This window comes from Anopheles coustani, unplaced genomic scaffold, assembly GCF_943734705.1.
Source record: "Anopheles coustani unplaced genomic scaffold, idAnoCousDA_361_x.2 scaffold_12_ctg1, whole genome shotgun sequence".
Classification (NCBI taxonomy): domain Eukaryota; kingdom Metazoa; phylum Arthropoda; class Insecta; order Diptera; family Culicidae; genus Anopheles; species Anopheles coustani.
This window is the reverse complement of record NW_026525384.1, coordinates 92,941-120,803: the sequence shown is the minus strand read 5'-3', so window position 1 is coordinate 120,803 and position 27,863 is coordinate 92,941. Positions and strand designations below refer to the sequence as shown.

Genomic DNA, 27,863 nt, shown 5'->3' with positions numbered 1-27,863 from the left:
AAAATAAATACATCCCCGTTCTTCGTTTTATTATCATCAGGCAAGCTTAAATTACATTATTCTCTCAATTAAAACAATAGGTCCATTCCACTTGATGACGCGGTATGACTTGGCTTGGCTTCAATGATTGTTGGTCTAATAATAATAATTTCATCACTAGTTATGCGTCCTGATGATTGTATGTTGGAGGTTGATGCATCTATGTTAACATTACATTCTTTTACTTTCGAACAGGTGCTATCTATTTGCTGACGATTTTTCATACTACGCTTTATAAAACTCAACATCTTCTGCACATTTGCTGGATTGGAGTTCCTCTTTGGCTTCGGTTGGGTGTTAAGATGATGCAGAAATTCTAATGGTTTAATTGATTTGCCTTTTACGGAAGTTTGCAGTTTCTTCATGCAATTTGCCTGACCATGGTGGATTACGTTTAGTTCACTGTAGCGCGCCGCTTTGGGCTGATCTTTGCCCTTATGCGAAGCCATTTTCTTTATCCTTAGTCTCGTTGGAGAGAGATTTTCCACCTTGTATGGTTGTGCATCGGTTTTTGGGTGTGAAGGTGTTTTGGATACGGGATCATTTGTGAGTGGTTTTTTAAATTCTTTCAAACATTTTTCCAGCTTTCGGCCTGTAGAATGTGTTTGTGTTACTTGAACGCTTTCAAACATGTTTACCTCTGTGGAACGAGGAACTTCCGGTGGCAACGTAGATTCTGTTGTCGGCTGTAATGAATTAGTCAAATGATCAGATGAAGGTGGTAAAAGCTCCTGTAGAATATCGTCAATGAACCGCGTATCAAACGATCCCGTAAAGCTTCCACAGTGCTGGAGCTCCTGTATGTGGTTTGTTGAAATATCTGGCAATGCGGAATGTTTCTGGGGTTCACTAACACATGAAAGAAAATCCAAATCAAAGTCAACCGATGCGATATGCTCGTCCAAAGGTTCATACGTGTTGCATTCTTTAAAGAAATTATTAGGATGTAGGCTTCCAAGCGATTGATTTGATGCTGTTTGGGTCGGCTGCTGCTGATACTGGTACACGGTGTTGTCGTCGTAGTTTTTATATTTGAAATTTCTAAACGGATACATGCAATCAGAAGCTTCGCATTTGAATATAGCCTCATTCAAATTAAGGTAAAGATATCGGACCATGCGATGGAGATTTCGTTGCGAACAATTCGGGCATGGTACTATTTCTTCCTGTAAAGAATGTAGAGGAATGTTACAATAGAGACGATCAAAACACCTTTCGGTCGGTAAAGTACCTTTGCTGGATCTTCATTTATGTATACTTTTTTCACTATTGTTTTGATCTTATTATACTGCCCTTCACTTATCTGTTGTACGAGTACTTCCATGGCACCGGTAGTACTTCCTATCATTGTTGCTCTAAACTGAGTGCAAATTAATGTTTGTGTATGTGAATTCTGTTTATCGGCGTTCAATCTGTCAGTTTTTTAGTGTTGGCAGAAAAAGGATTCAGAAGATTCGAAGATTCGATCCCTAGACGAATTCTAGTGATTCGAATCAGATTTGATTTGTTTGAAACTCAATTTGATTCGTTTGATACATGCCGGAATCGATTCCGGAACTTAGGTTCGAATGGGTATAGGCAACAACCTTTTTTTTTTTTTTTGAATGAATGTTAAAACTCTTGCACACCTGAGCAATGCCTGCCAAGGTAATAGCAAAGCAATACTTGACAACCTCTGTTTTTCTGCCAAAATAGCTTGCCTTGGCATTGCTCATGTGTGAAGTATCACCGCAAGTTGTCGACAAGTCGACGACAACATTGTTGTAAATTTCATTCTATACTCGTTTTTACATTCAAAATAAACACCAGTAGTGTTTGAATGCGACTGGTTGTTTACGCTTGGTATACTGGTTTGTTTACCATTTCTGTACTAGGTAATATTGAATTGTCGAGCCAATTGACATTGGCGAGGTTGCAACCAAAATTTTTTGGTTGAGCAAGATTTGGTTGCAAATTTTTCCGACAGATGGCGATACCATAGAATCTGCATATTGGCAGTGAAAGTTGGCGCCAACATTGGCAATGTGTGCAAGAGCTTTTATCGACTTTGACCTTCCCAGTCATTCGACGCCAGGCAACTTTCAACTCCGGTTCTGTACATTACACAACATAACTAATAGACTAAAGGTCCATCAGATGCTAAGTCCAAAAAAGAAAGCCATCAGATAACAATTAATTGCACTTCATGCTTACGGCTCCAACAAGACTCTTCTTGGCGTTAAAGTTCTTGCACACATTGCCAATGTTGGCGCCAACTTTCACTGCCAATATGCAGATTCTATGGTATCGCCATCTGTCGGAAAAGTTTGCAACCAAATCTTGCTCAACCAAAATTTTTTGGTTAACATTCATTCAAAAAAAAAAAAAAAGGTTGTTGCCTATACCCATTCGAACCTAAGTTCCGGAATCGATTCCGGCATGTATCAAACGAATCAAATTGAGTTTCAAACAAATCAAATCTGATTCGAATCACTAGAATTCGTCTAGGGATCGAATCTTCGAATCTTCTGAATCCTTTTTCTGCCAACACTAAAAAACTGACAGATTGAACGCCGATAAACAGAATTCACATACACAAACATTAATTTGCACTCAGTTTAGAGCAACAATGATAGGAAGTACTACCGGTGCCATGGAAGTACTCGTACAACAGATAAGTGAAGGGCAGTATAATAAGATCAAAACAATAGTGAAAAAAGTATACATAAATGAAGATCCAGCAAAGGTACTTTACCGACCGAAAGGTGTTTTGATCGTCTCTATTGTAACATTCCTCTACATTCTTTACAGGAAGAAATAGTACCATGCCCGAATTGTTCGCAACGAAATCTCCATCGCATGGTCCGATATCTTTACCTTAATTTGAATGAGGCTATATTCAAATGCGAAGCTTCTGATTGCATGTATCCGTTTAGAAATTTCAAATATAAAAACTACGACGACAACACCGTGTACCAGTATCAGCAGCAGCCGACCCAAACAGCATCAAATCAATCGCTTGGAAGCCTACATCCTAATAATTTCTTTAAAGAATGCAACACGTATGAACCTTTGGACGAGCATATCGCATCGGTTGACTTTGATTTGGATTTTCTTTCATGTGTTAGTGAACCCCAGAAACATTCCGCATTGCCAGATATTTCAACAAACCACATACAGGAGCTCCAGCACTGTGGAAGCTTTACGGGATCGTTTGATACGCGGTTCATTGACGATATTCTACAGGAGCTTTTACCACCTTCATCTGATCATTTGACTAATTCATTACAGCCGACAACAGAATCTACGTTGCCACCGGAAGTTCCTCGTTCCACAGAGGTAAACATGTTTGAAAGCGTTCAAGTAACACAAACACATTCTACAGGCCGAAAGCTGGAAAAATGTTTGAAAGAATTTAAAAAACCACTCACAAATGATCCCGTATCCAAAACACCTTCACACCCAAAAACCGATGCACAACCATACAAGGTGGAAAATCTCTCTCCAACGAGACTAAGGATAAAGAAAATGGCTTCGCATAAGGGCAAAGATCAGCCCAAAGCGGCGCGCTACAGTGAACTAAACGTAATCCACCATGGCCAGGCAAATTGCATGAAGAAACTGCAAACTTCCGTAAAAGGCAAATCAATTAAACCATTAGAATTTCTGCATCATCTTAACACCCAACCGAAGCCAAAGAGGAACTCCAATCCAGCAAATGTGCAGAAGATGTTGAGTTTTATAAAGCGTAGTATGAAAAATCGTCAGCAAATAGATAGCACCTGTTCGAAAGTAAAAGAATGTAATGTTAACATAGATGCATCAACCTCCAACATACAATCATCAGGACGCATAACTAGTGATGAAATTATTATTATTAGACCAACAATCATTGAAGCCAAGCCAAGTCATACCGCGTCATCAAGTGGAATGGACCTATTGTTTTAATTGAGAGAATAATGTAATTTAAGCTTGCCTGATGATAATAAAACGAAGAACGGGGATGTATTTATTTTAAAAAAATCATATCTCATTTGTTGTAAGATGTAAACGTTCAGCAAAATATTCTTCGCGAGCAACTCCTATTATTGCACAAGCAATGCGATTTCCAGAATTACCCGTTGTTTTACTATAGTCATGGCCACCACGCCCCAAATCATCTTCAAATTCCGTTATGGACAGCGTCCTACCTATAACGCTGCGTTCACCTATTAGCGTTATTTTATGGTCGGCAATTTGTATCTTCGCAAGTCCAGTGCCATGCGCCACAATGTTTCCGAGATCACCGATGTGACAATTGGAATCTTCTGGTGCACCGTGATCATTACCATCCGGATTGTAGTGCGGTCCTGTTGAAAGGCAGCCTCGGGAGAAATCTCCAAACTCGTGAATATGGAGTCCATGCTTCCCGGGGCGAAGTCCCTCAACCGCACCGGTAATTGCCACTGATGCGCCCTAGAATCGAAAGGTAAACATCCAAAACCCAGTAATGCTTGTTTGTTTTGATTTACATTCCTTCAGAACACATTTTTGTAATTTAATTAATTCATTTTTATTCGCTCAAAATAGGATTTATCATAGATGACCACAGCTCGGCTCTCTGAACGCAGTGTCATACAGAGGTTTGAGAGTTTAAACAGAAAAACCCAGATAACCGAAATAGTTAGTACATATAGAGCTGAAGAGTAAAACAAATATAATGCATTCAATGGCGCGAACGAATGAATAATTCACTTGGTTATTGTTCGATAAGGAATGAATAAAGAACTGGTTTATGCTTTGCACATTCCAATGACACCGCAAGCCAATCGAGCACCGGCATTGCCGGTCGTTTTGCTGAGCTCGTGTCCTCCTAGGCCTAAATCATCCGGATCGGCGTGAACAACCAGTGAGCGGCCAACGACGTTCATCGCTCCACTCAACGTGATCTGGCTGACCGCAAGATCTACCTTCGCCTCACCGTCCGCATCAGCCACTATGTTACCCATGTCACCGGCGTGGCGCTCCTCGGCTTCCGGAGCACCATGCGTTTTACCGTGAGGATTGAAATGGGCGCCTGTGGACATGCAGCCATTCGTATTGTCGCCGAACTCGTGAATATGAAAACCATGATTGCCAGGTTTGAGACCGGTTACCGTACCGGTAACCTTCACTGGCTCCGATTCCGCCTGCAATGTTATGAATGGTTTGAGTAGAATTATTAGTTCGATTGCATGAGACGTTATCAAACAAACGCTTAATGTGCTAAAACATTATAGGAAATAACAGATCATTATAAATCTAGCCGTACAACTATTAGAAAGAGGCTCTCGAAGCCGCGCTACGAACGAGAGGTTTTTCTAAGCTATTTTAGCCGTCAAATACATTCACACAAATTCCCGTGCTTTGTCTTGTGGAAGGCAAACATGTTACAAAAAAATTACACGTATTTAATACCGGAAAATAAGGCTTTTCATTCAATTCAATTTCACCATCGATAACTGCGATCTGAAATCTACATGACTCGACTGAATTTTCATTATGCGTCGATTCCTGGCTCCTCCGGAACATTCTAGGCTCATTGGCCATCAAACGCACTTCGGCGAACAAGATTACATAAATTTGCATTCGATCCGGAAGTTTAATTGATATCTTATGCAGGTTGATGAAAGAAATCAATTTTTGTCTTCCTCTTACATGATTTAGCTTTGCTTATTCATTAGTTTACTTACATTCTGCTCGAAGAAAATCGTCCCCTTAACTTCACCATTAAGCACGCAAACTGCTTTGAGGGGCATTTTGTAACGATTGGAGCTTTCAAACCAAATATACCAACTTGCTTCTGTCGCTTTTCGATCACAACTAAATTCTCTTCCTGAACTACGAGTACTCACACTTTGTGCAATTCATATACAGTTGATGGTGGTGCCGTGAGCAACGAGAAACTGGCCTTTGGCATCAACAAGCTTCAAAAACCTTGGTCACAACTGTAAATAATGGCTAAAGCAACTAATTTTTCAATAATTTTTTAGTGGCTTGGCCAATTTTAGCGCCAGACTCCTCAAACGAAAGGTCTTTTAAAGACTGACAACTCTGTGCAACAAAGACTCTTCCGTAATTCCTAGTTCATGAAATTCTGAGGTGCAGGTGCAGAAACCTTGGTTGGTATTTTCTGCTGAAATAACTAATTTGACAATAACTTCATAATCGCTTAAGCGATTTGTATATGTGACCTCTCAAATGAAAAGTCCTTTCAAAACACACAACTTTGTCTTACAATAGATCTTTTCATATTTTCTAGTTTTTGTGAAAACTAATTGTGTAGAAAAGAGACAGCACTCTACCGAGAGCAAAGTGAATAAACTTCAATTACTATAAAGCCAAAATCTGCCTATTTGTTAATAACTATTGATTCTTTCAACCGATTTTCACGACTGACCCCTTAAATGAAAGATCTTTTCAAGACGCGCAACTGCGTTGAAGGTAGATTTTAGCATAGTTTCTCGTTTTTGGTAAAAACCACAGCCGGGAATGTGTTCGCCCGAGGGGGCGAAAAGGTAAATCAGGTTGGTTGGCTATTTAGGTTAAAAAAGTCAATTCTCGCATATCTTATTAGTTCCTTGAGCGATTTCCACAAATGACCCCTCAAATGAAAGGTCTTTGCAAGTCGCGTAATTTTGTCTCAAGGAACATATTACATTTTATCCATCTTTTCTAGTTTTTCTACCAGCTCTCGTCGAGAGAAGAGAGGACAATTTCCTCTCCGGGAGACCAAATTTGGTCACGCACACATTTGCATTTGTTGCACCAACACATGCGTGGTGCGTGTGCAGACACAACGTGTCGCCCGAACCGGTTTACCGGTTCAGCGTTTGAAGGTCATTTGCTAGAACTAGACCCGGCATCGGAAAGGTCGTGAGCATATTTCGCCCGGATTTTTTTGGGAGAGAATTCACCTTTTCCCGCCAAAAACGAGCGGCGAAAAAAGTGAGCTTGTGGTGGGTCTTACAAGCTTGAAACGGTGAACAAAACAGCTCATTTGGGCCACCAACAAGGGCCCAGCGGATGTAGAATATCTCAAATAATTGAGGAATTGAAAATCTCAAATATGTTAGATATATAATAATGGACGCAAAGCACCAGTTTACTTAGCAGCCGTCTATCTAGCTTTAAATACAGTATATCAGCCATGTCTGAGGCGCTATTTGTGAAGAATGTTATCAGAACCTCAAACATGTTCGTTCCGCGATAATATCCCCGCCGGGAAAGTGTCGAAAAACATCAAAAGGACTTGCTTCACTGTTTTAGTGACCCACGATGGATTCAATTTGAATGATAACGCTGTCATAATTGTTTTTGAAACATAATAAATGCTACTCTTCTTAGAATAAACTCGGGTAAATAAGTTAGGCTGTTGTCAGTGCTTTACCGCGTTAGATTTTGACAGGCGAAAATGTATGGGATTTGACAGCTGCAAACTTCGCACGATTTAATTGCACGATAAAATCAAAATCATTTGATTTTATCGGATGGACGCATCCGATTTTATCTGTCAACAAAGTTGGACTTCATAAACTCGGAGTTGTTGCTTTCATCTAACCGCAGGTCTACACGGCGCTGCGACTTTCCTGCGACCGGGGTTTCTGCGACCACGGAAGTTTCAAAGTAATCAAAAAATAGCTTAGGTCGGCCATCTCGTATGTCAAAAGTGTCACAGAAACTCCCGTTCGCAGGATTGTCGCAGCGCCGTGTGGACCTGCGGTAAGAAAAATAATACAGCCATTTACGATGGATAGCATAACCCCGCGTCCACACGGCATAGTAGCGTAGGGATTTTGACACTCCGTCGTAGTGTAAATGTTGGTCGAGAGGCCTTAGCCACGGCCATAAAAAATAGTTGACACTACGACGGAGTGTCAAAATCGCTACGCTACGATGCCGTGTGGACGCGGCCAGTTGAAACGCGTTGAACGCCTTTGTAAACTCCGTTATCGCGTCTGGAAACCGGAATATGATCATCCTTCATCGCGTTTGTCACCTTCATTAATGATTCTTTAAACTCGAATATGATATCCTTAAACTTCATTATCGTCCTGTCAGATTGAAGGCTGGTTTGTTTTGGGTTTCATAGATGGAAATTGTGTACACATACGTATATAGTCAACCAACCCACCTTGATATTGATGTTGTGACGAATATTTTAGTGATGAGCAAACTGAATCCCTGCAGCTATTCGAATCTTTCGATTCAAATCCATTCTGAGATCTGGATCTTAGAACCCGAATCCCAATCCGTCATATCATACATGCTCATCTAATGCCGATTTTACATATGATGTGTTTAATTCAAAGAATGATTTACATAAGAATATCAGTGTAGTTGACATTATTCTTCTAATCGTATTCAAACAACACGAACAATCTAGTCCTTTTTGGGAATATGCAGACTACCAAAGGAGAACCTTGCTGCACTTTCCTACCAAAGGTATACATGCCTACCAAAAAGAACCTTGCCAAGTATATTTTTAGTAGGCATGGACTCCTCATAACCTACCTTCTTCTTCTTCTTTCGATATGCGAGTCGGGGTATATCCTCCTACGCTAAGTCGAACAATTTGTTCCCTTACACGTAATCAGAGGCGTACCAACTCTGTCCGAACTCCTATGAAGGGGCTCGTCCTTTAGGACCGGCTATAATAGCCATATGTCCACCCGCCGTCCACGGGAGGGATAATTCCTTCCGTTGTCAGGACACAAGAACTCGTGGTCCGCCTGATTGTCTCAAACGGCACGAGATGTGCGGCAGCTAGGATTTGTCTGACCTGAGCTCCAGCTCGGCGTCACCACGCGGTCGTGCCGTAACCTTACTTTTCCGCTAACCCTTTCAGGAAACTTATGCACTGCTAACATCCGCTCTGATGCACTACCGAACTGAAACTGCTCATAACCTACCAATATTTTTTTTTGGGAGGCACCACAGTGGAAAGAGGTACTGGCTGTCAAACCTTTGTTTGTTTACTGTTTACTGTTTATTGTGGAAGTCTGGCCAACTAGCAAGCATTCGACCGTGTTTTTATCAGCGTATTCGTTGTTTCATTAGTTGTTAGATTTTTCTTATAGCCGTTGTTACCGGGTGTAACATAGTATCTGTGGCCAGTGTACGATAGCAGCGTTTGGATCGACCGACTCGGGGTGGTTAACCGGGTCCGGGTTAACTCGCACCAGACAGTAAGTACGTGTGTAAAAACCCACAGCAGGGTTCTTACTGATGATGAATTGTCTGCGCTTTTCACACATTTCAGTGTCTCGACAAGGAGGAAGAAGCGGCTTCAAGTGAACATCAACGCGTTCTACGTGTTTTCACTGGCCATGACAAAGTGGTGCTGCACATCGTACATCGAAGGAGCCTGCTACGATCCATGGTCGCTGTTTGCCAACACGAACCAGAGGAGGGGTCGGACCATTGTGGGATGTTTCGCCTGATCGCCTTCCGAACCGGACGATAATTTATTATTATTATCGATATATCAAAACAATAAACCAAATGTAAACTCCTATAATTAACCACCTTGAAGTTATGTATACCTCTAATGTAAACACCTTGGGTGAACCACATCTTAGTCTTAAGCATCTTGGATTATGACATATGTCAAATAAAGCCACGAGGCGGAAGTCTTCTACAACCGACCTCCGACCAGAACGGTCCGTGTTCTTCTTATGTAACCGTGACTCTTTGTATTAACCTCTAATTTGTTCAAGTCGTTATAAACCTGTCTCGGTTTACAGTTTACACAAACAAAAATATTTTCCTGCATTAAAATAATTATTATGGGAAAGAAAAGATATCCTGAACTCAGCTCATATAAACTACTACGAATGGGTATACGTTTTTAGCGCGTATAGTCAGAAATAGGTATTATAAACGCATAGTCACGTCAAAAAAGAGGTGAAAGAAGTCACCCGGCTCAAAACCTCTATAAACCATACATACTACTACCTCACGTCAAAAGCGTTCTCTTTTGAGGCGTCCCGCAAGTACAAAGAGAATTGTTTTACCCTTCTTTTCAGAAGTCGGTTTTCGCCTAGATTGCATAGGAGATCTGCTGCAAAAGAAGGGGTAAAAGAATTCTGAAAAGAAGAGCGGGCAGTTCTTCAGAGAATTCTTTTACCCCAAAATAACGCCAAAATTTCTCGTTGGGAAGTTCCATCGGAATTGAAATAAAGTAGCTCCCCCCGCGAGCGCAAAGCGATAACGATCCTGATGGTCCAGGAGACCATTCGCAGAATCTAAATTCCCTTTGCCTCAGTTCGGTACTTGATTGTCTGATTGTTGCTTTAACAAATCATATGAAAAATTAGCAAGTTAGGTGAGCACGGATGCTATGACGGATTGGGATTCGGGAATCTCAGGATGGATTTGAATCGGAACACTAGTCCCCAAGGGGATTTTTGAAATATTTCCGGCGCCTGGTCCGACCCGTTTTCGCGTCGAAAATGGGTCGGTCCAGGGCACGATGCGCAGTAAATTTCGACACGATTTGACAGCGATGTTGACGGGCTGTCAGATTCAAATTTGATGGTGGGTTTAAATTCAAAATAGTGGGTTCGAAAAAAATTATCAATCTAGGTTCAAAAATAATATCCTCTCTAGGTCTGTTTTCCCTCCTCATTCCGCTATCTTTCCTCTTCCCTCTCCTAGCCACTACCTGTAATGCACACTTGATTCGATATTCTTTCGTTTTTTTACTGTCGCGGTCGTGGTTAACACAGTGGTAGTGATTACATTGGTGGTAGCCGTTGAAGAGAAATTTTTATTGTTTGGTTAGTGAGGATTGAACACTTATCGTTATACATACCATACGATGCGCAGACCGGTTGATCTATCGGCGATGTTGGAAAGTGTCTTGTTGATTGTCTGTTTTATTTTACGTAACGATGGATAAATTTTCTCAAAATTACACGCGTGGAATAAAGTAGGCAGTATAAAATCATTAAACCAGAGGTTGGTAGTTGAAAAATGTGACAAAGTTTATGCAGTTTAATAATATGCTTGATTTTTCCATTGTGCTGTGTTTTAGGTTTTCACACTTAATTGACGGTGACTGCAGCATGTTTTGGTCAGAAATCACCCGCCAATAAAGTGTTAAGAGAAGAAGTATTCATGCTACGACATCCACTGGGACAATCAATGTGAAACCCACCGAAACAACTGAAAACCGGCTCAGGACATTCCATCGTCACTGTGTACCTTTTCAAATTCCACCAGCATTGACAAATCACGGTAATTATTGAAACCATGTTACAAAGATATAACTTTATATTTGTGCCATTTTTAAGACAAATACTGTGTATCATTTATTTTTAGAAGGAGCTTTCAAACACAACCTTCACAACCATTAATATCATACCAGCATCTAAGCCATCGATTTCTGGCAAGTGAATCAGAGAACAACTCTTCTTTCATTAGTTGCATGAGTTTTGTCGTCTGCAAGGCTTGCGGTATTACTTTACATTGACTTTGGACCCATTTTCTCTTTCCCAGTGTTTCGTTTCGCCAGCCCACCAGCAGTCGCTTCATGATGCTAAGATCGATAAGATGCAAACGATCCGCTACCACGACATCCTAGACTATGTAAAAAAAATAAATCTTAAAGAGGTGTAATCGTTCTTTGGTGTCCTGGATAGGCGCCTTGCCTGAATCCTCCATCAGTTTGTTGTGTCCCAGAAAATACAATGGTGCGAGCAACGCTGCCGTAGTGACCTACGACAGTACATTTCTGGCAACTGCTATAATCAACATGTCCTACTAAACCTGTGAAAATTAAATGAAAGAACAATTAAATACATGTGAAATTGTCTGCTGATAAGTTTTGTAGTCAACCTGTTATGAATGCTCTTGCTGGAGCGTCTGCAATAATAGCCCTTAGATTCCCGTTGATGTTTACTCCACATTCCATTAATAAATAGCGTTGAAACCCCATTTCATCCACATGAGCTCCATCTCGATCTTCAACTAGAATTTCTGCTTCCACGGGTATATTGTCAGCTACAGCTTCAATATTTGCTGTAGATTGCTGCGTTTTGAACATTTTTTTGACATTGTCGGATCGACGATAGAAAACAGCATTCTTTCGCAAATGTTTTAATTCAGTTTTAAGCACATTTTCAAGGGATTTCTTGTACAAAATAGACACCAAGTTCTTACAACATACTGGACGAGCGTTTATTTTAAAATGTAAACAATTCCTCAACGGGCTGTTACTCACACACACACAAGTCTATGCTGTTGGCAAAATAACGCGAGAGAAAAGGACGGAACGATAGAGCAGACAGCATTTGGATTGTCATTAGGAAGTGAGGGGTATGTCAAATGGTGGCGGAGTGGTTGCGGGGTAGCTCTCCCGTCGTGGAGGGGTTTTTTTGTATGGAACTTTCATGGGTTCGGGTCGAAACGTCAATTTGGCGCTCCTTGGGTCGTTTCTTTAGCTGGCCGTAAACGTTGCGAACTTGTTCGCGCGAACAATTTGACAACCAGGCATTGCCTATGTTAAGGAAAGGAAAGGAAGATATAAGAGGATATCTTCGTTTCCTTTCCTTAACATAGGCAATGCCTGGTTGTCAAATTGTTCGCGCGAACAAGTTCGCAACGTTTACGGCCAGCTTTTCATAGTCATATTTACCGTTGTTTTCAAAGAACGGATTTTGCATAAATAGTTTAGACAGAATTCGCCTTTTCGCGCAAATAACGAGCGGCGAAAATGTCGTCCGTAATCATTGTCCATCAAATCGACTATCAATCTATTTGGTTCCAACTCGTGGGATCTACCCCGGGTCGATTCCGTCAAGAGGTGGTATTTTCCATATTCCGATCATTGAGTTCTCCCAACACCACTTTAAATGACAGGTAGTGCAGCTTCACTGCACCTATAAATAAGGGACACCAGATGAAGTTCGTTCAGTTGCAAGTTGAAATTCAGTTCGTCAAAGTCGGAGTCGTGCGTTTGTTTGAAATAAAATGACTGGCCGTGGTAAAGGAGGAAAAGGTTTGGGAAAAGGAGGAGCAAAGCGTCATCGCAAGGTGCTTCGTGATAACATCCAGGGAATTACGAAGCCAGCTATCCGACGCCTCGCTCGTCGTGGTGGAGTAAAGCGTATTTCCGGATTAATTTATGAAGAGACCCGTGGCGTGCTGAAAGTTTTCCTGGAAAACGTTATTCGTGACGCCGTAACTTACACCGAACACGCCAAGAGGAAAACCGTCACTGCTATGGATGTTGTGTACGCCTTGAAGCGACAGGGACGCACTCTGTACGGATTCGGTGGTTAATTTATAGACGGAGCATCATCTAGTAATCGGAAAACTCGTTTACGGCAAACAACGGCCCTTTTCAGGGCCAACAATTAGTAATGAAAGATTATTTCATGTTCATCGTGCGTATACATTCTTAATCACTCTGTTTTTGCTCTTAATAGTACATATTTTGTCTCATGCTGCATAAATTCGATTCATTAAATATGGTAGCGTTCGTTGAAGCTTCTTCCTTATAGTTATTTTTCACATCCGTCAACCTGCATTCAAGATGGCGGATAGCTTTGTCATGTATATTATGTACAACTACAGCATATACTCAGTGCTAACGCTGAAGTATCTGAAATGAAAATAAAATGGGATTTGGTGCACAGTATTCAATCGTTATTGGTTAAATGCGCAATATCTCACTTCCTGAAATACGTCGTATTGAAACAGTAATTCATTCAGTCAGTAATTTCATTTACTGTTCAATTCTGAAAGAGGCACCCGTGACGATTTGTTGTTTCGTGCAATGTTGAGTTCGATAAAATAAACCAAGAAAAAGTGTTTATTAATGCCTCCAAATTTGCATTTGTGAAATACATGACGTCGAATGTTTTATTTCTTTCTATTACTTTTTCCTCGACGAATATGATCTGGACATCTTGCATATGGTACAGTTCGCTGTACATCACGGCCAATCTTTAGCCCGCGTTTTCGACATATTTTAGTGTAAAATACTACCCGGTTGACGACAAATGTCAGCTCATGCTGGTTTTGGGTCCCCACATCCAAAAATCTGTACTTCTCGCCCCCTCAACTCCATGATTAGAAATGATAATGTGTGCGTTGGTCGTTTTCTTAGGGAGAGAGAGGATGCGAATGCTTCCTATGCATATTCTATCCTTTCCAACCATGCAACGCCAAACTATCCCCATTATGCTTACTATGTCGTTATTCGCGTATACGCACGAACGAAACCTATTTGTGATATGTGGGTGTTTCTTGTTGGAGCAACGACAGCATCATGTATTTGCGCATTCTGGTCATAGCAATCTCAGAGTGCAGGCGCAAGTACATTGAGCAGCAAGTGTTATGATTGTGCCATTAATACTGTTGCGGTAAGAAAAAACTAATAAAATTATGGAAATCTAGGTAATTCAAATCAGTAACATTATTTTTTTTTTTACTTTTAGGAATGAATAGCGAAGCTAAATAATGCGTCTAATGATGCACACCTACATGAGAGCAGTAAAAAATTTGAATTTCTGTCAACCGGGTAACGTTCATTTTCAATACATGTTCAAAAAGTATCTCAAAGTGGCCATTTAGTGCATGCAAATGTGAAAAAATACCAAATTTACTGCGTCCCATATTGAAAGTACCCGCATAACAGTCCCATATATGATTTCTTTGCTTAAATTACAGAAAAGTCATAGTTATTGAAACTTCAACGATTTTGTAATGTAAAGTAATTAAAATAATCAACAAATGGTTGAAATTCAAGTATTTTTAACGAATTAGACACTGTTGAAGTGCAAATGTCCGTAGGGAATGAAAACCCGAACATCAATGTTTTGACGTGCAAGGTTAACAAAGTATGCTGTCGTATGCATCGCTATAGGATGGGACTGATATGCGAGTACTTTTGCTTCCGCCTTCGAAAGTAGCCGCATTTCGTGTCCCATATGGTTTATTTTCACCATTTTAGAATCAAAAACATTTATTTAATACGAAATGTCATTCTCTTCTTCTTCTTTCGGTATGCGAGTCGGGGTGTATCCTCCTACGCTAAATCTAACAATTTGTTCCCTTACTCGTAATCAGAGACGTACCGACTCTGTCCGAACTCCTATGAAGGGGCTCGTCCTTTAGGACCGGCTATAATAGCCATATGTCCACCCGCCGTCCACGGGAGGGATAATTCCTTCCGTTTGTCAAGACACAAAAACTCGTGGTCTGCCTGATTGACTTAAACAGCACGTGCGGTAACTAGGATTTATCTGACTTGAGCTCCAGCTCGGCCTCACCACGCGGTCGTGCCGAAAGCTGACCTTACTTTTCCGCTAACTATTTCAGGAACCCCGTGCACTGCTAACGATCTGCTCTGATGCACCGCCGAACTGAACTGAAATGTCGTTCTCAACGAAATGTTTATGTTATAATATAAAAGTTGTAATCAACCAACCATCGATTTTGTATCACTAATAACATCAAAACATAATCTTATGTACAAATTTTCAATCGCTGTTTTCTCAATATGATGATGTTGCAAATGGGACTCATATGCGAGTATAGGCAGCATAGTGGATACGATTTATAAATGCTCTTCAATGAGACATTCGAAGTTCATTAAGAATCGAACATTGTTGTAGGAGTGCAATGAATTCTTAGGGCAAACACGGCTGAAGACTATCGTTGTGGGAGAAGGATAAGTAGTTTCATTTTAAATTGAAAAAGTAGTATTTATTGAAAAACTTTAACAGTCGTTAAAGAAAAATAGATAAAATTCTTGTTGTATATCTCGAAAATGATTCAACGCGAAAGCGTTACTTTATTGTCAACAGCACCATGGTTCGTTAATGGTAATGAAACATCTACTTGGCACTAATAAAAGGCAAATGTAGGCAGTCTTTCGAACCTATACCGACAAATTAGATAAGGCATCATCAGTTTTCGCAATCGGATTTTTCTCAGTACATTTTATACTTGACATTCCTGAGATTATTTGTTACGGCAATAGTAAAAACAAAAACTCATATTTGTTTATACTATCGACTCCTCCGGTTCCCTGGAATGTATAGAATGGTTCAACATAAATTAATATTCATATGTTTGTGCTGACGTCTTTGCAATAAATCCATTTACCACTAATAAAAGCACCAAGCAAAATAAAGACAAAATACTGAGAACAAAACATATAAAAATTATATCTTGTTTCAATGACGCCGGCAATATGACGACTTCATTATAATAAACAATATTAAGATAATAAAAATGTTTCGATGCAAGCTGGATGAATTTGAATGAATTGTATAGCGCAATCATATTAGTACCGTGCTAACTAAACCCCAGGTCATCTTAAACCATAACCACATAATTAAAAATAAATATTTAAAACCGTTTGAGGTAAGAAGTCGAACACCGATGGACATGTATTCTAATGACCATGTACCCCTTTAAAAATGTATTATGCATAACAAATTATTGAACTCGCGAAGGAATATAATAACTGTTGAAATGAGATTTAGTTGTATAGCTGAATATACGCCAATAAACCAATCACGAAAACATAAATTCCAGCAACTGATATGATACGAACATTAGTAAAAGAAAACTTTTGAAAACTCATAACTCCGATTAACAAACTAACACCAAAACAAAATAACACACATCCGTATAACCGCAGTTACGTTCATCGTCTATATATTTAAAAAAAAAAACAAAAGAAATACAAAATGATGAAGATGTATAAATGAGGATTAATTAACTTTATTGTGTTCTTTACCAGATGATCAACGAATGAAAAAAACTGTCTTAGCTAATGGTATACTGAATGCAAATAAACGTATTAGTACAAAAACTAGCTTCTTGTTTTGCATGAACTGCAATTTGAAATCGTTTGACAGTTGATTAAATTTCCGCTTGCTATTTCCTATCTTAAACGTTTCATAACCGTTATATACTGTGAATTTCACTGAGTGCGTATTAAATTTAGTTAACTGAAATATACTTTTTCGTAAAACCAGTTTAAATCTCCATAACAAGTATAATCAACATGTAATCAATATATTGAAGTTCGGCAGGAACTATGCCGTTGATCATATGAGTCTCCGTTTGATATTTCATTTGCACTTCTACATTGTGAAATGGCTGTACTCGTGTTTGTGTTCGGAAAAATGTGCAATGGTTTATAGATACACATGCACATTTTGGCACAGATTCAAACAATACTATAGGAAAACCTATTTAAAATAATCTATCAAATACATCTACAAAAAGCAGCAGTAAAACAGAAACCAAATGAAACGAGATCAACTGAATTGGCCATAAGCCATGATTACGGTAAAAATCATAAAGATTAAAGAAATGTTACAGCAAACAATAAATACTTTAATCAACTTGTACTAGAATCATAGAAGTAAATTCAAACAGTTATAAAGCAACGTTAAACAAACTGCTAATAAATCAACGTTGCGATGATAAATACTCGAATAAACAACATGAAAACCAAAAAGAAAGACGAAGACAGGATGATAATGCAATGATTTAACAAACGACTTACAGTTCCTCAAAAAATGCTACTCGTGCTTTCGTTGAGCCGGATTTAACTTTTTTCAGGGTGGAATATTTTGTCTCACCTAGCCGTAACTGCTCGGCATTAATATCGTCTAATGGACACTGATTCTCACCGATCTTCAATTGCTCGATTTCCGAACGAAGTTCTTTCAGCTGATTCTGAACTTGTTTCGACTTAGCCAAATACTCGACTCTGGAATTGGGAAAACAATATGTCAATTACAGGTGTCGCTAATATTTTGCGGCTATATAAAGCCTATGTTCCATACCGTTCCTTTTCAATTTCCAACGATAACTGTTCCATGTCTCCATCGGCCAGAAGGTCGTATGAGTTGATTTCATGCATTGGAGATTCTGGCGACGACGACGGTGTTATTAGAATTGATTCATTCGACGTCCTACTCAAGAAATTGAGCAATTTTTCTTTTGCTTCCTTTTCTGCGACACGCGCGTGAATAAGCTCGTTCTTTAGTTTGTCGGCTTCTAGGGCTCTTTTCCTAGACTCTTCCATCATGCGTGCGGTAAGCAGTTCCGCTTCCTGCGTCTTTCTCTCCAGGTACATTTTTTCCTCCTCTGTCTTCCGCGCCGTCATGCGCATCCGGCTTATCTCTTGTTCAACCTCCTGTGCCTTATGAGACAAAAGCATGGCCTCTTCTTCGGCTAAACGGTTCTTCTCTGCAAGAAGTTCAGCTGCTTCTTCACTTCGCCGCTAAAATGTTTAGACATAAAATTAGTATATTGTTAACAAATTAAAGACTGCCAGCAAACTATTTAAAAGACTACCAATGCTTCATTGGCAGCACGCATGTCTTCTTGCAGCTGCATAAGTCGTTGCTCCATGGCGGCCTTTTCTCGCTCGGCAGCTTCCCGAAGTTGCTTTTCGCGTGTGAGTTTATTCCGCTCCACTTGTCTACGCTGCTTTTCTTCCTTCGCCTGTGCCTTCATTTGTTGTATCTCCATTGTATCGGGTTTGCGTCGTTTCATGTACAGGTCGTGGTTTCCCACGCACAAATCTAATATTAACTTATTAATACGAAGCTTCTGTGAGTAGAATATCACTGGTTTAGGGTTCTTATTGTCGTTAGTTTTAACAACAAACTTTCGATCATCGAAACTGATGTGGAGAATTTCGTTCCATTGGAAAGTTGTCACCGGTAAGAGCTTGTTTTCTTTATTGTAGATATTCAAACCTAAAGCTGTAACGCCAAGCCAAACTTCGGTATTTTTCTTGTTCTAGGAGACATATAGCAAATAAAATATATACATTTTAAACTATGTCGAATCGCCTAATCGTTTCTCGTTATATTTACCGTAATTGGAAAATAGTTGACACCAAACATGTCCAAATCTTGAGCAATCTTGAGATATTCCATTTCGGCCTCATCCCGCGACATACCACGGTGATCCGCATACCACGTTTTTATTCGCTCTTCCCACATTTGCGGCGTCATTTGATATTGATCAATCACTCGTTGTGGGAGCAAATTTTCGCTTATCAGCATTCCAGGTTTGCATACCGCTTCATCGTAGTCCCCATACTGTGAAAAGTAAAGAATAAATGAAACATGCACAAGATTCATGGAGAACCAACAAAAAAAAAAAAAAACTATCTCCCATAGGTCTTTACCTTAGCCTGCACAGCATACGAAGCGAGCAATACTGATGCTTCCGGTGGACAATACACATCCATCGATAGTATAGCTTGCTTGATTTGTAGAAAGAACAGGTGCTGCGTTACTTCCTGCACTAGTTCTTCAGCAACATTTTCGGGGAAAAATTTGGCCAGAAATATAAACATACAGCTACCGTTTGTCATGTTTACGCTTTGATCAAGCACCTTTTTATCCATCTTCAACCATGAAAGATTTCCTTTTGAATCTTCGTACTGTAATCCAAAATACCAAGTTTCCCTCAGCCCGATGGTACGGCAGATTAGATCAAAAAGGAATCTACCCGTAGCTCGATGCTGTAATACAAAGAACCGATTTTGTTAATGGTACTCTAAATCGAGTAAAGGAAGTAAGTGTTGTACGCGCATACCTCTAGATGGAATTCTAATTCCGAATCAAATGTGCAAACTTTCACTGGGAACTGTTTGTTTGATTTCTTACGCCGAAACGGGACCATCATCGCGAAGCAAGCCGTATATATCGACGGAAATGGGAAACACTAGTGTAGTTCACGGGATCTGATGAAAACACCCGTGTGCAATATGAAATCGCATACGCAGTAAGCAACACTCAGCGCAAGTCAATCCTTGCGAGATCTGTACGAGGTAAGTTTCCTTGCACTAAATACAGCAGCTTGTCAATCACTTCTTACTCAATGTTCGATGTTGCTGGTTTGTATTTCTAAGTAGGTAGCATTTGGGAAGATCTCCTGAAGACTTTGTTGTGATCGAATCAAAATAGTACGTATGAACCTTACTTATGAAACAAACGTCGTGTTTGCCAGTACCTTGATTGTGGAAATGATCGCTATTGAAAAGATTATGTTATTCTGGTGTCACCCGGGCACAACGCACTGCTCTCGGAATGAAAATCTCATATTGAAAAAACATTTCTTTAAGAAAAGTCGAAGGATTGACAATTCCTTGATTACTCGATAACTTGATCCAAGATGAATGTAAGAGAGCTAAGATCAATCTGAACATAAGATTAGCCCCAAAGATCAGGTGTATACAGAACTCGGCTTCAAACTCGTTTGTCAAACTCGAAAAGAGCCACCAAGGCCACGTTGTTTCGGAGTAAGAGGTTGCTTCAAAACTGTATTTACAGCGTTACTGCAAAACTTCAAAAGACGCTTCATTTAGAGCAATACACAACGACCACAACGAGCACAACGAGCATCCGTTGAATTTCTGGGCAAAGATGAGATTATAATTCCACGTCTAACCGCGAGATTACACTACAGCGTACCATTCCCAAAAATTGGTACGGTCAGGTGTCAAAACCACCCAACGAGAAATTTTGGCGTTATTTTGGGATAAAAGAATTCTCTTCACAACTGAAAAGAAGTGTAAAACAATTCTCTTTACCGGGCCGCTACACGAACCGCAAACTCCAACCGAGAACTCAAAAACCGTATAAGTTTACGTCAAAATCTTTTCGGTTCGTGTAGCCGCGTTTTGTGGTACCAATGCTGTCGCCAGTCAATGCAAGCGAAAAGTTTCTGACAGTCTATGCATGTGTCAGTCTCTGCTGTTTTTGTTTTTGTTATCAGTTAGCTCAAAAAGCTGCCTTCGAAGCAAACAAGATATCATCTTCAGCTAACACAAAAAGTTAAATATGGATAATCTGTTGATGAGTGAAGAGTGGCTAACAACCCTATCTAGGGTCATCGAGTTAAGTACCCAAAACTCTCAACAACGCAACAGGCGTATTGTGCGTAGGTGGTGGGTGCGTCCAATTTTTTTCCGGCGGCAAGAAGATGGCAACCGTTTGCTTGACAATATTGTAGCAGAGCAAGCAAATGAAACCATGATTAACTTTCTTCGCATGAAGAAGGAAGATTTCGATGTTCTCCTTGACATGATACGCCCAGAAATAAATAAACCTGCCTAGTAACCTTAAAATCCAACGGAAATGTAATTTAGTTTCATCACAGGCAGAGACGAATGACCGAGGAGGTCAAAGTCTCTGAAATTAAAAAAAAAGTTTCATCACAGGGAAATAAATCTCAAATTAAAAATTATAGCTATAAAATGACAAAATATTACCGTAACTACAAAAGAAACACGTAAATTTATCACCATGTGTTCGTTTATTTTGGTTTTGAGATTTGTTATGTTTATATTTATTTCTTTTTCGTCTTCTTCTTCTGACGCATTTGAGTTTTCGGTTAGCTGCCAAAAACTTCGCGGGTGCAGTTTTCAGCTCACGGAGCTGAAAAGTTTTTGACGTAAACTTCTCGGTTGTTCCCCTCTTCTCGCCGAAAAGTTTTTGAGTTTGCGGGTCGTGTAGCGGGGCTCTTACACTTGCGGTACACCTCAAAAGAGAACGCTTTTGACGTGACTGTGCGTTTATAATACCTATTTCTGACTATACGCGTAAAAAACGTGTAGCCATTCGTAGTAGATTATATGAACTGAGCTTCTCTGGTTCTTGTGTGCAAACAGCGACCAAGGATCGTAGCAGGCTCCTTCGATGTACGATGTGCAGCACCACTCTGTCATGGCCAGTGAAAACACGTAGAACGCTTTGATGTTCACTTTAAGCCGCTTCTTCCTCCTTGACGAGACACTGAAATTTGTGAAAAGCGCGGAAAAATCATCATCAGTAAGAACTCTGCTGTGGGTTCTTACACACGTACTTACTGTCTGGTGGGAGTTAACCCGGCCCCGATTAACCACCCCGAGTCGGTCAATCCAAGCGCTGCTATCGGACACTGGCCACCGATGCTATGTTACACCCGGTAACAACCGATGATCGCCGTGATGTCCAACCGCCACCGACCAACTGTTAACGCTGAGTTGCAGTTTCGGCGCCTGTCGCTAAGGGTCATCGTCTCATCCTGTTTCCTTTCCTGGCCTGTTCCTACCATGTTCCATGATGTTGTTCAAAAACTTGTTCTAAAAACTTCACTCCGATTTTGACACCCAAACCCGTGAAACACGCTTTCCAGACTGCACCGTCGCGTAACGCGACGTCGCCTGACAGGCGCTGAACTCCATGCAAAAAAAATCTAGCGCGATTCGCGCGACATCGCGCAAGGTTTTTTTTATATGGAGTTCAGCTCCTGTCAGGCGACGTCGCGCTGTAGTGTGGACCCCGAGAAAGCGTTATTATTAACTCGCGCTCCCGAACAAGTTGCTTCGATTCCATTAAAAAGAAAACAAATGTTGGCAATCGAAGCCACATGTCATTTCGTACGGAGATTGTGCCGAATACGCTTTGGTAGGTTATGAGGTGTAAATGTCAAAAAAGCCTACCAAAAATACACTTGAAAGGCGTTTTTTTGGTAGGCATGTACACCTTTGGTAGGAAAGTGCAGCACGGTTCTCCTTGGGCAGATTTTTGTCAAAGTGATTACTTTCTAGGTGGGTTCATTCCGAACAAATCGCCTTGATTTTATTAGAAAAATCCCGCTAGGCAGTTCGAAATATCGTCCTAAAAACGTTCTACGCGTGAACAAACGTCCTACGCAGGATGTAAAAAAGTACTTTTTTGTATGGGGATGAAACAAATGTAGCACGTTTTTCGAGCAGTCGTGCTACTTCGTCCTACTCACCATACAAAACTGCTCGATGTTTGTGTCACGTAGGCCTTTTTTTAAGGACGATTTACTCGAAATTGCCTAGCGAGGAGTTTCCTACGAGTTTCCCATCTGTTGCGAAATCGAGTTTGTCAGGGGAGAGTGCGTTATGTGGAGATGAACAGAGATTATCGTAGGCGATACTGTGACCTTACTTAACTCTTTGTTGACGGGCGTTTTTTACCAAAACTAGCTCTGTCACCGGGGCCAACAAGCCCGCTAGACGATTTCGAGCAAATCGTCCTAAAAAACGTCCCAGCGAACGGCGGTACACTGAAAATCGAGCAGTTTTTTGCCTTTTTCTTTCGGACCCCCCGATTTCCGCTTAACGGGGGGTCGGATTACACGCAAACAACATTGAATCAGAGGTGGCACGCACACCAAGCGCGTCAGGCAAAAAGAGAGCAAAAAATAGTTGCTCTCTTATTCCGCTCGCTGCTATGCTCAGCCCCCACTCTTTTTCCCACCTCGTCTTCAATTCTCACCAATGCGTCTTTTTCTACTATTTAGTCGTCATGTTGTCTCGATAGGATAAGTCAGTGCAATAATCACTCTGGGCTGTTTGTCAGTTGGCGATGCCCGAGGTTTAACATCCTATATTAACCTAGGAGAAATGGACATCGTTTTCCATGACGTTCCATTCTCTCTCCCATCATGGCGCACTACTTTGCTCCGCTCAGGTGTAAGCACGGATGGTTTCGCTCACAGCTGTTCGTAGTCAATGATCTGAATGGTCCCGCTAGGCGAGGTCGCATGCAAGTTGTCCTCCACTTGTGTCATCAGGCCTCGGGCCTGGGTAAAGGGAGGACGTTTTTATATGGGAGCTTGCACGCGGTAGAACGATGGAGGACGTTCGAGCAGTCGAATAAAAAAGCAAATGGGGATGTGTGCGTGCATCAATTTGTGCTATTTGAGAGTGTGTGAGTGAAAACGAGCAGCCCAGGTTTATGTATGTAGTTGTGATACGTGGTTTCTTTCGGGATAGTGGCGCAAAATAAACATGTCAGACTCCAATTCGAAAAACTATGAAAAATTTATTTAATATTCAAATTTTTGATTGAGGTTTCATACACTTTACACAAAAATGTCCGCCGCATACTCAAGGTAAGACAGCACTCAACACTTTTAATTATTAAAGTCTAATAATACTTACGGTACAAAAATTACAGTTGCTTTTATCACCAAAGGAACCCAGCACTCCAGGGCCACCGGAGATCGCGAAGGAGTTCCATGCCATCCGCAAAATGATCAGCCATCTCGAAGTGCGAGCCGATCTTCCAAACAGCGAGCTGGAAGACCTTCGTACCCCGATATTAAAACTCTCCATCATGATGGAACAACTCCCAGCACTTTGCGTCAATCACTTTAGTCTTTTAATGATTCTTTTCTCCTTAAACTTTCGGTCCGCGCCGTTGGTGCACAACCGTGTTAGTCCGACTTGCTCTTGACTACAAATGGCGCTTTGGACTTGTCAAATTTCCGCCGAATCGTCGAGCAATTCTAGTACCAACACAAGGAAACACACGAGTGTACAGACACGAGCTACCATGTTTCACACACCATGTTGGATCGAAGCGGTACGTTCATAACACAGAAGAGGAAGATAGCAAAAAATAGCCTGGGCGTGTAAGGGAGGCAGCATGCGCCGAGTCTTGTACACAACATCCAAAGTATAGGTCAGGGGTGGTTGCGGATGGAGGAAAGTACTCGAAATCGCCTAGCGGGGTGTATGTGTTCGATGCATGCATGGGGATTGTTTTGATTGCGGAATGAAATTGCGTCAAGCTAATGGAATGAAATTGCATGCATAAAACTAAGTAATTTCTTTATTTGTCGTTTTGCTTCTTCATTTTCTTTGTTCTTCGTACGTTTTACAATCGCATTGAATGAATGAATGAAGTACATTAAAATAACGATTGAAAATTTATGAATTGCAATGGGTTGAAATATGGTAGCAATGCGTTATCACATTAACACAACAACCGCAGGAAGGACAAAAATGATCATATGAAAAAGAGGGACGCAATGAGTTCGGTGTTTCGTATACGTACACAAATCAAAGCAGTAGTAGTGAAAAAAAAATGTTCGGAACCTTTCGGGCCAGTTTCGGTAACCTTTGTGTTTTCCATTGCCTACCAAAAGAGTGACAGGATAAGAAAATGTTCGGGTTTTCTGAACTCTTCCTTCCGCTGCAGGCAGGATTTTCTGTTACTGTTGGAGAAGCAGGAAAGGAATGAGTATTACAATTGTTTCTTTTAATTTGTCACCAAATACTAGAGCCCCTAGTTGGGCGCTAAGGTTGCTGGTTACTGTTCTAATCTGACGGTGTATGCAAACTTTTGAATGGCCTCTCGTACTCCCGTGGGTCTCAAGTTTCAAGTCTGCCCTATTTTGATTTGACCTTCAGAGGACTTTTTGTATGAGTACGAAACGGCTCACACCAAACTAGACTAACGGTAGAGCAATATGCCTCAATTTTGTATCAGCCGCAAGGTCATACAGAACGAATACTGGTAAAAATAGCGCTATCTTGCAATTTAGGATAACCAAAACAAACATTCGTAATAAACGTTTAAATTCCATTTTTTAACGAAAAAACAATAGAACCAGGGAATAAAACATATTTATATTGATCAACAGTTACCGAACATATGATTCCTGTATCGGAAAACCTGTTTGACTGTTGTATCTATATCAACTTCAAAGTTTATTCATTTTGGTACCCACTACCATCTAAGGAATATACAGGCTGGCCTCGGTTTTCGTCGACCCCGGTTTTCGTCGTTTGACAAATCGTTCGAAGCTGGTTTATAGTAGCGTGCTTTGTTCTTAACTCATACGATTCAATCCATTTTGTATGACAGAAGATCCGAACATGGACTCAAAAACGGGTGGTGCAGGTTTTCTGCTTCAGACTACTTTGCTCAATTAAAAATGTCTTTCAATTGAAGCACTGAATGCATTGTTGTAAACCTGTGCGGCATGGAAACCAAGAAAGTAAAACGAAGTATAAAACGATTGATTGCCATTGATTTGGTGATAAAACACACAAACTTTGTTATAGTTTGAAGAACACCTTCATATCAACTACTGGAAATTCAGACGAGAAGAATGTACACAACCTACGTTTGTTTTGTGTAAGTCAAGTCTTGAGTAGGTATTATAAACGTAAGATATTTAGTCCGCTAGCCCCAAGGTGTATAAATTAGAAGGTGAAGTCGTCCAGTGTAAAATGACTTTTCATGACATGACATAACACTTCTAGGGTATTCATATGGGTTTTGAGGGGGGGTAACGGAAAACGATTGGGCTTTTGACATAACTCTTCTCAAATATGGCACCCCTTCCAAAGCGACATAAAGTCACCTTCTATATTTATGCACCTTGCGCTAGCCCCGGTTTTCGTCGCTGTCAAAGTCCCGTTTGGTGACGAAAACCGGGGCCAGCCTGTACATGAAAAGCTGTGGCGATCCATCCTGTAGTTCTAGTAATATAGGTCAGCCGGTCGGGCTCTTACAAAAAGTCCTCTGAAACTGATATGAAAACCTCCAACCATAATGTCATGAGCCCAATGATTTTTATTTTACTGCACTGAACTCATGACAGCGCTTATGTTCTTCGATAACGCTTTCAAATGCCCTTTTCAAAATGTTTTTCATTTGTCTGTTGGCTCTACAAGAGATAACAGCTACCAAAATAATTAAAATTCCTCCATGGTCAACCCACTAGAGAAAATCCAAAGCTGCGCATCTAGGGTGGAAGGCGTTTTTAAGATTGTGTGCGTAAACATCGTAAAATCCGGAGTGCAGCTCAGATTTTACGTTGCTTCCTGTACGGTTGCAAAGGAAAGTAGTGTAGTGCTGCTCACTCTCGCTGCAGGAGTTTCTTTCGGGGAGGAGTTTCGCTAACCCACGCTTCGGGCCCGAAGAACGCGCACACGTCGTCTGCACCCTCAGCTACATTGCTCTGCAATCAGCTGTGTCAATAACATCAACAAAAAAATCACAACACATACAAACAAACATAGGTCCAATTAGAGTGAAAGAGATAGCACATTTGAGGCATGCTCTTTTTGCACACAGCTGTAAGCATTGAAAGAGAATCTTCAACACGCATACAATGCATATGCCTTCCGCTTCACGCACACCATCAACCGATTTTTATTCCGCGTTAACCACAAATGCATGACCGAATGAGGAAGAAAGAGTCAGGGTATAGCATCAATACCAGCTATCTTGTTCTTGTCCACAGTACAGGGTCGCGGAGGTAGGATTCTCCCTACCCCTCGCCTGTAAAATGAACTGATTCGAGCAAAACCGTTCGCAGGGCGACCATGCACACATTCATAAATTGACAGTCCGCTTGCAGCGGGGATTTTCCCTCTACTCGCCTTCGTCTATGTTTTTGACAGATATTCCTGGTTGGGATTGGGCTTTTGACACATCACTTCTCAAATATGGCACCCCTGCCAAAGCGACATAAAGTCACCTTCTATGTTTATACACCTTGCTACGTGACACAAACATCGAGTAGTTTTGTATGGTGAGTAGGACGAAGTAGAACGATTGCTCGAAAATGTCCTACATTTGTTTCAACCCCATACAAAAAAAAATGGTCGTTTGTTCGCGCGTAGGACGTTTTTAGGACGATATTTCGAGCTGCCTAGCGGGAGGTGGTATGTGTGCAACGTACATGTCCGTCTTTCCGTCCTCTCAACGTTGAGTCAAAAACAGACGAAGATCTTCGTCTCCCGTCAACAAGGTGTTAAGTTAACTTAACAGCAAGAGTAATCGTTTAAACTACTTCCGGTAACTTTTCGACGTATTGTTATTGGTTAACAAAACTGGGAACGATTGTCCGAAATGGCTAATGGGAACGACCAGGCTATTGAACTCACCTCTCTTAGAACCCACCTTGCGTAAAAAAATCGAGTTGCAAACGAATCAAATTTGATTCGAATCCGACAAATGGGAACCAATCCTATTGAACTCGTCAAGGGACCAGTCTTCGAATCTTCCGAATCC

At 40.8% G+C, this 27,863-nt stretch overlaps 5 protein-coding genes across 7 annotated transcripts; 2 read left to right on the top strand and 3 right to left on the bottom strand.

Annotated features, from left to right (window-relative positions):
* Positions 1–2: 2 nt before the first annotated feature.
* On the bottom strand, positions 3–1,430 carry LOC131271191 (uncharacterized). The gene is made up of 2 exons (XM_058272585.1): positions 1,271–1,430; positions 3–1,205 (listed from the first exon to the last, which is right to left on the bottom strand). The coding sequence occupies exons 1-2, from the start codon at positions 1,385–1,387 to the stop codon at positions 69–71; spliced, it is 1,254 nt and encodes a 417-aa protein (XP_058128568.1). The 5' UTR covers positions 1,388–1,430; the 3' UTR covers positions 3–68.
* Positions 1,431–2,604: 1,174 nt separating this feature from the next.
* Positions 2,605–4,032, top strand: LOC131271181 (uncharacterized). Its single transcript, XM_058272573.1, has 2 exons — positions 2,605–2,764; positions 2,830–4,032. The coding sequence occupies exons 1-2, from the start codon at positions 2,648–2,650 to the stop codon at positions 3,964–3,966; spliced, it is 1,254 nt and encodes a 417-aa protein (XP_058128556.1). The 5' UTR covers positions 2,605–2,647; the 3' UTR covers positions 3,967–4,032.
* A 527-nt stretch (positions 4,033–4,559) lies between these two features.
* Positions 4,560–5,887, bottom strand: LOC131271248 (superoxide dismutase [Cu-Zn]). Its single transcript, XM_058272654.1, has 2 exons — positions 5,730–5,887; positions 4,560–5,186 (listed from the first exon to the last, which is right to left on the bottom strand). The coding sequence occupies exons 1-2, from the start codon at positions 5,793–5,795 to the stop codon at positions 4,791–4,793; spliced, it is 462 nt and encodes a 153-aa protein (XP_058128637.1). The 5' UTR covers positions 5,796–5,887; the 3' UTR covers positions 4,560–4,790.
* Positions 5,888–12,966: 7,079 nt separating this feature from the next.
* LOC131271253 (histone H4) lies at positions 12,967–13,393 on the top strand. Its single transcript, XM_058272662.1, has one exon. It carries the CDS (start codon positions 13,012–13,014, stop codon positions 13,321–13,323), a length of 312 nt encoding a protein of 103 aa, XP_058128645.1. The 5' UTR covers positions 12,967–13,011; the 3' UTR covers positions 13,324–13,393.
* A 2,403-nt stretch (positions 13,394–15,796) lies between these two features.
* On the bottom strand, positions 15,797–20,181 carry LOC131271250 (moesin/ezrin/radixin homolog 2). Of its 3 annotated transcripts, none has more exons than XM_058272659.1 (7): positions 19,627–20,181; positions 19,214–19,552; positions 18,897–19,124; positions 18,370–18,819; positions 17,856–18,295; positions 17,649–17,779; positions 15,797–16,078 (listed from the first exon to the last, which is right to left on the bottom strand). In XM_058272659.1, the coding sequence occupies exons 1-7, from the start codon at positions 19,714–19,716 to the stop codon at positions 16,059–16,061; spliced, it is 1,698 nt and encodes a 565-aa protein (XP_058128642.1). In that variant the 5' UTR covers positions 19,717–20,181; the 3' UTR covers positions 15,797–16,058. The 3 variants fall into 3 exon arrangements, with proteins under 3 accessions (XP_058128642.1, XP_058128639.1, XP_058128641.1); XM_058272656.1 differs by having other exon boundaries at positions 17,573–17,779; positions 19,627–20,177; XM_058272658.1 differs by lacking the exon at positions 15,797–16,078 and having other exon boundaries at positions 17,569–17,779; positions 19,627–20,180.
* Positions 20,182–27,863: the final 7,682 nt, after the last annotated feature.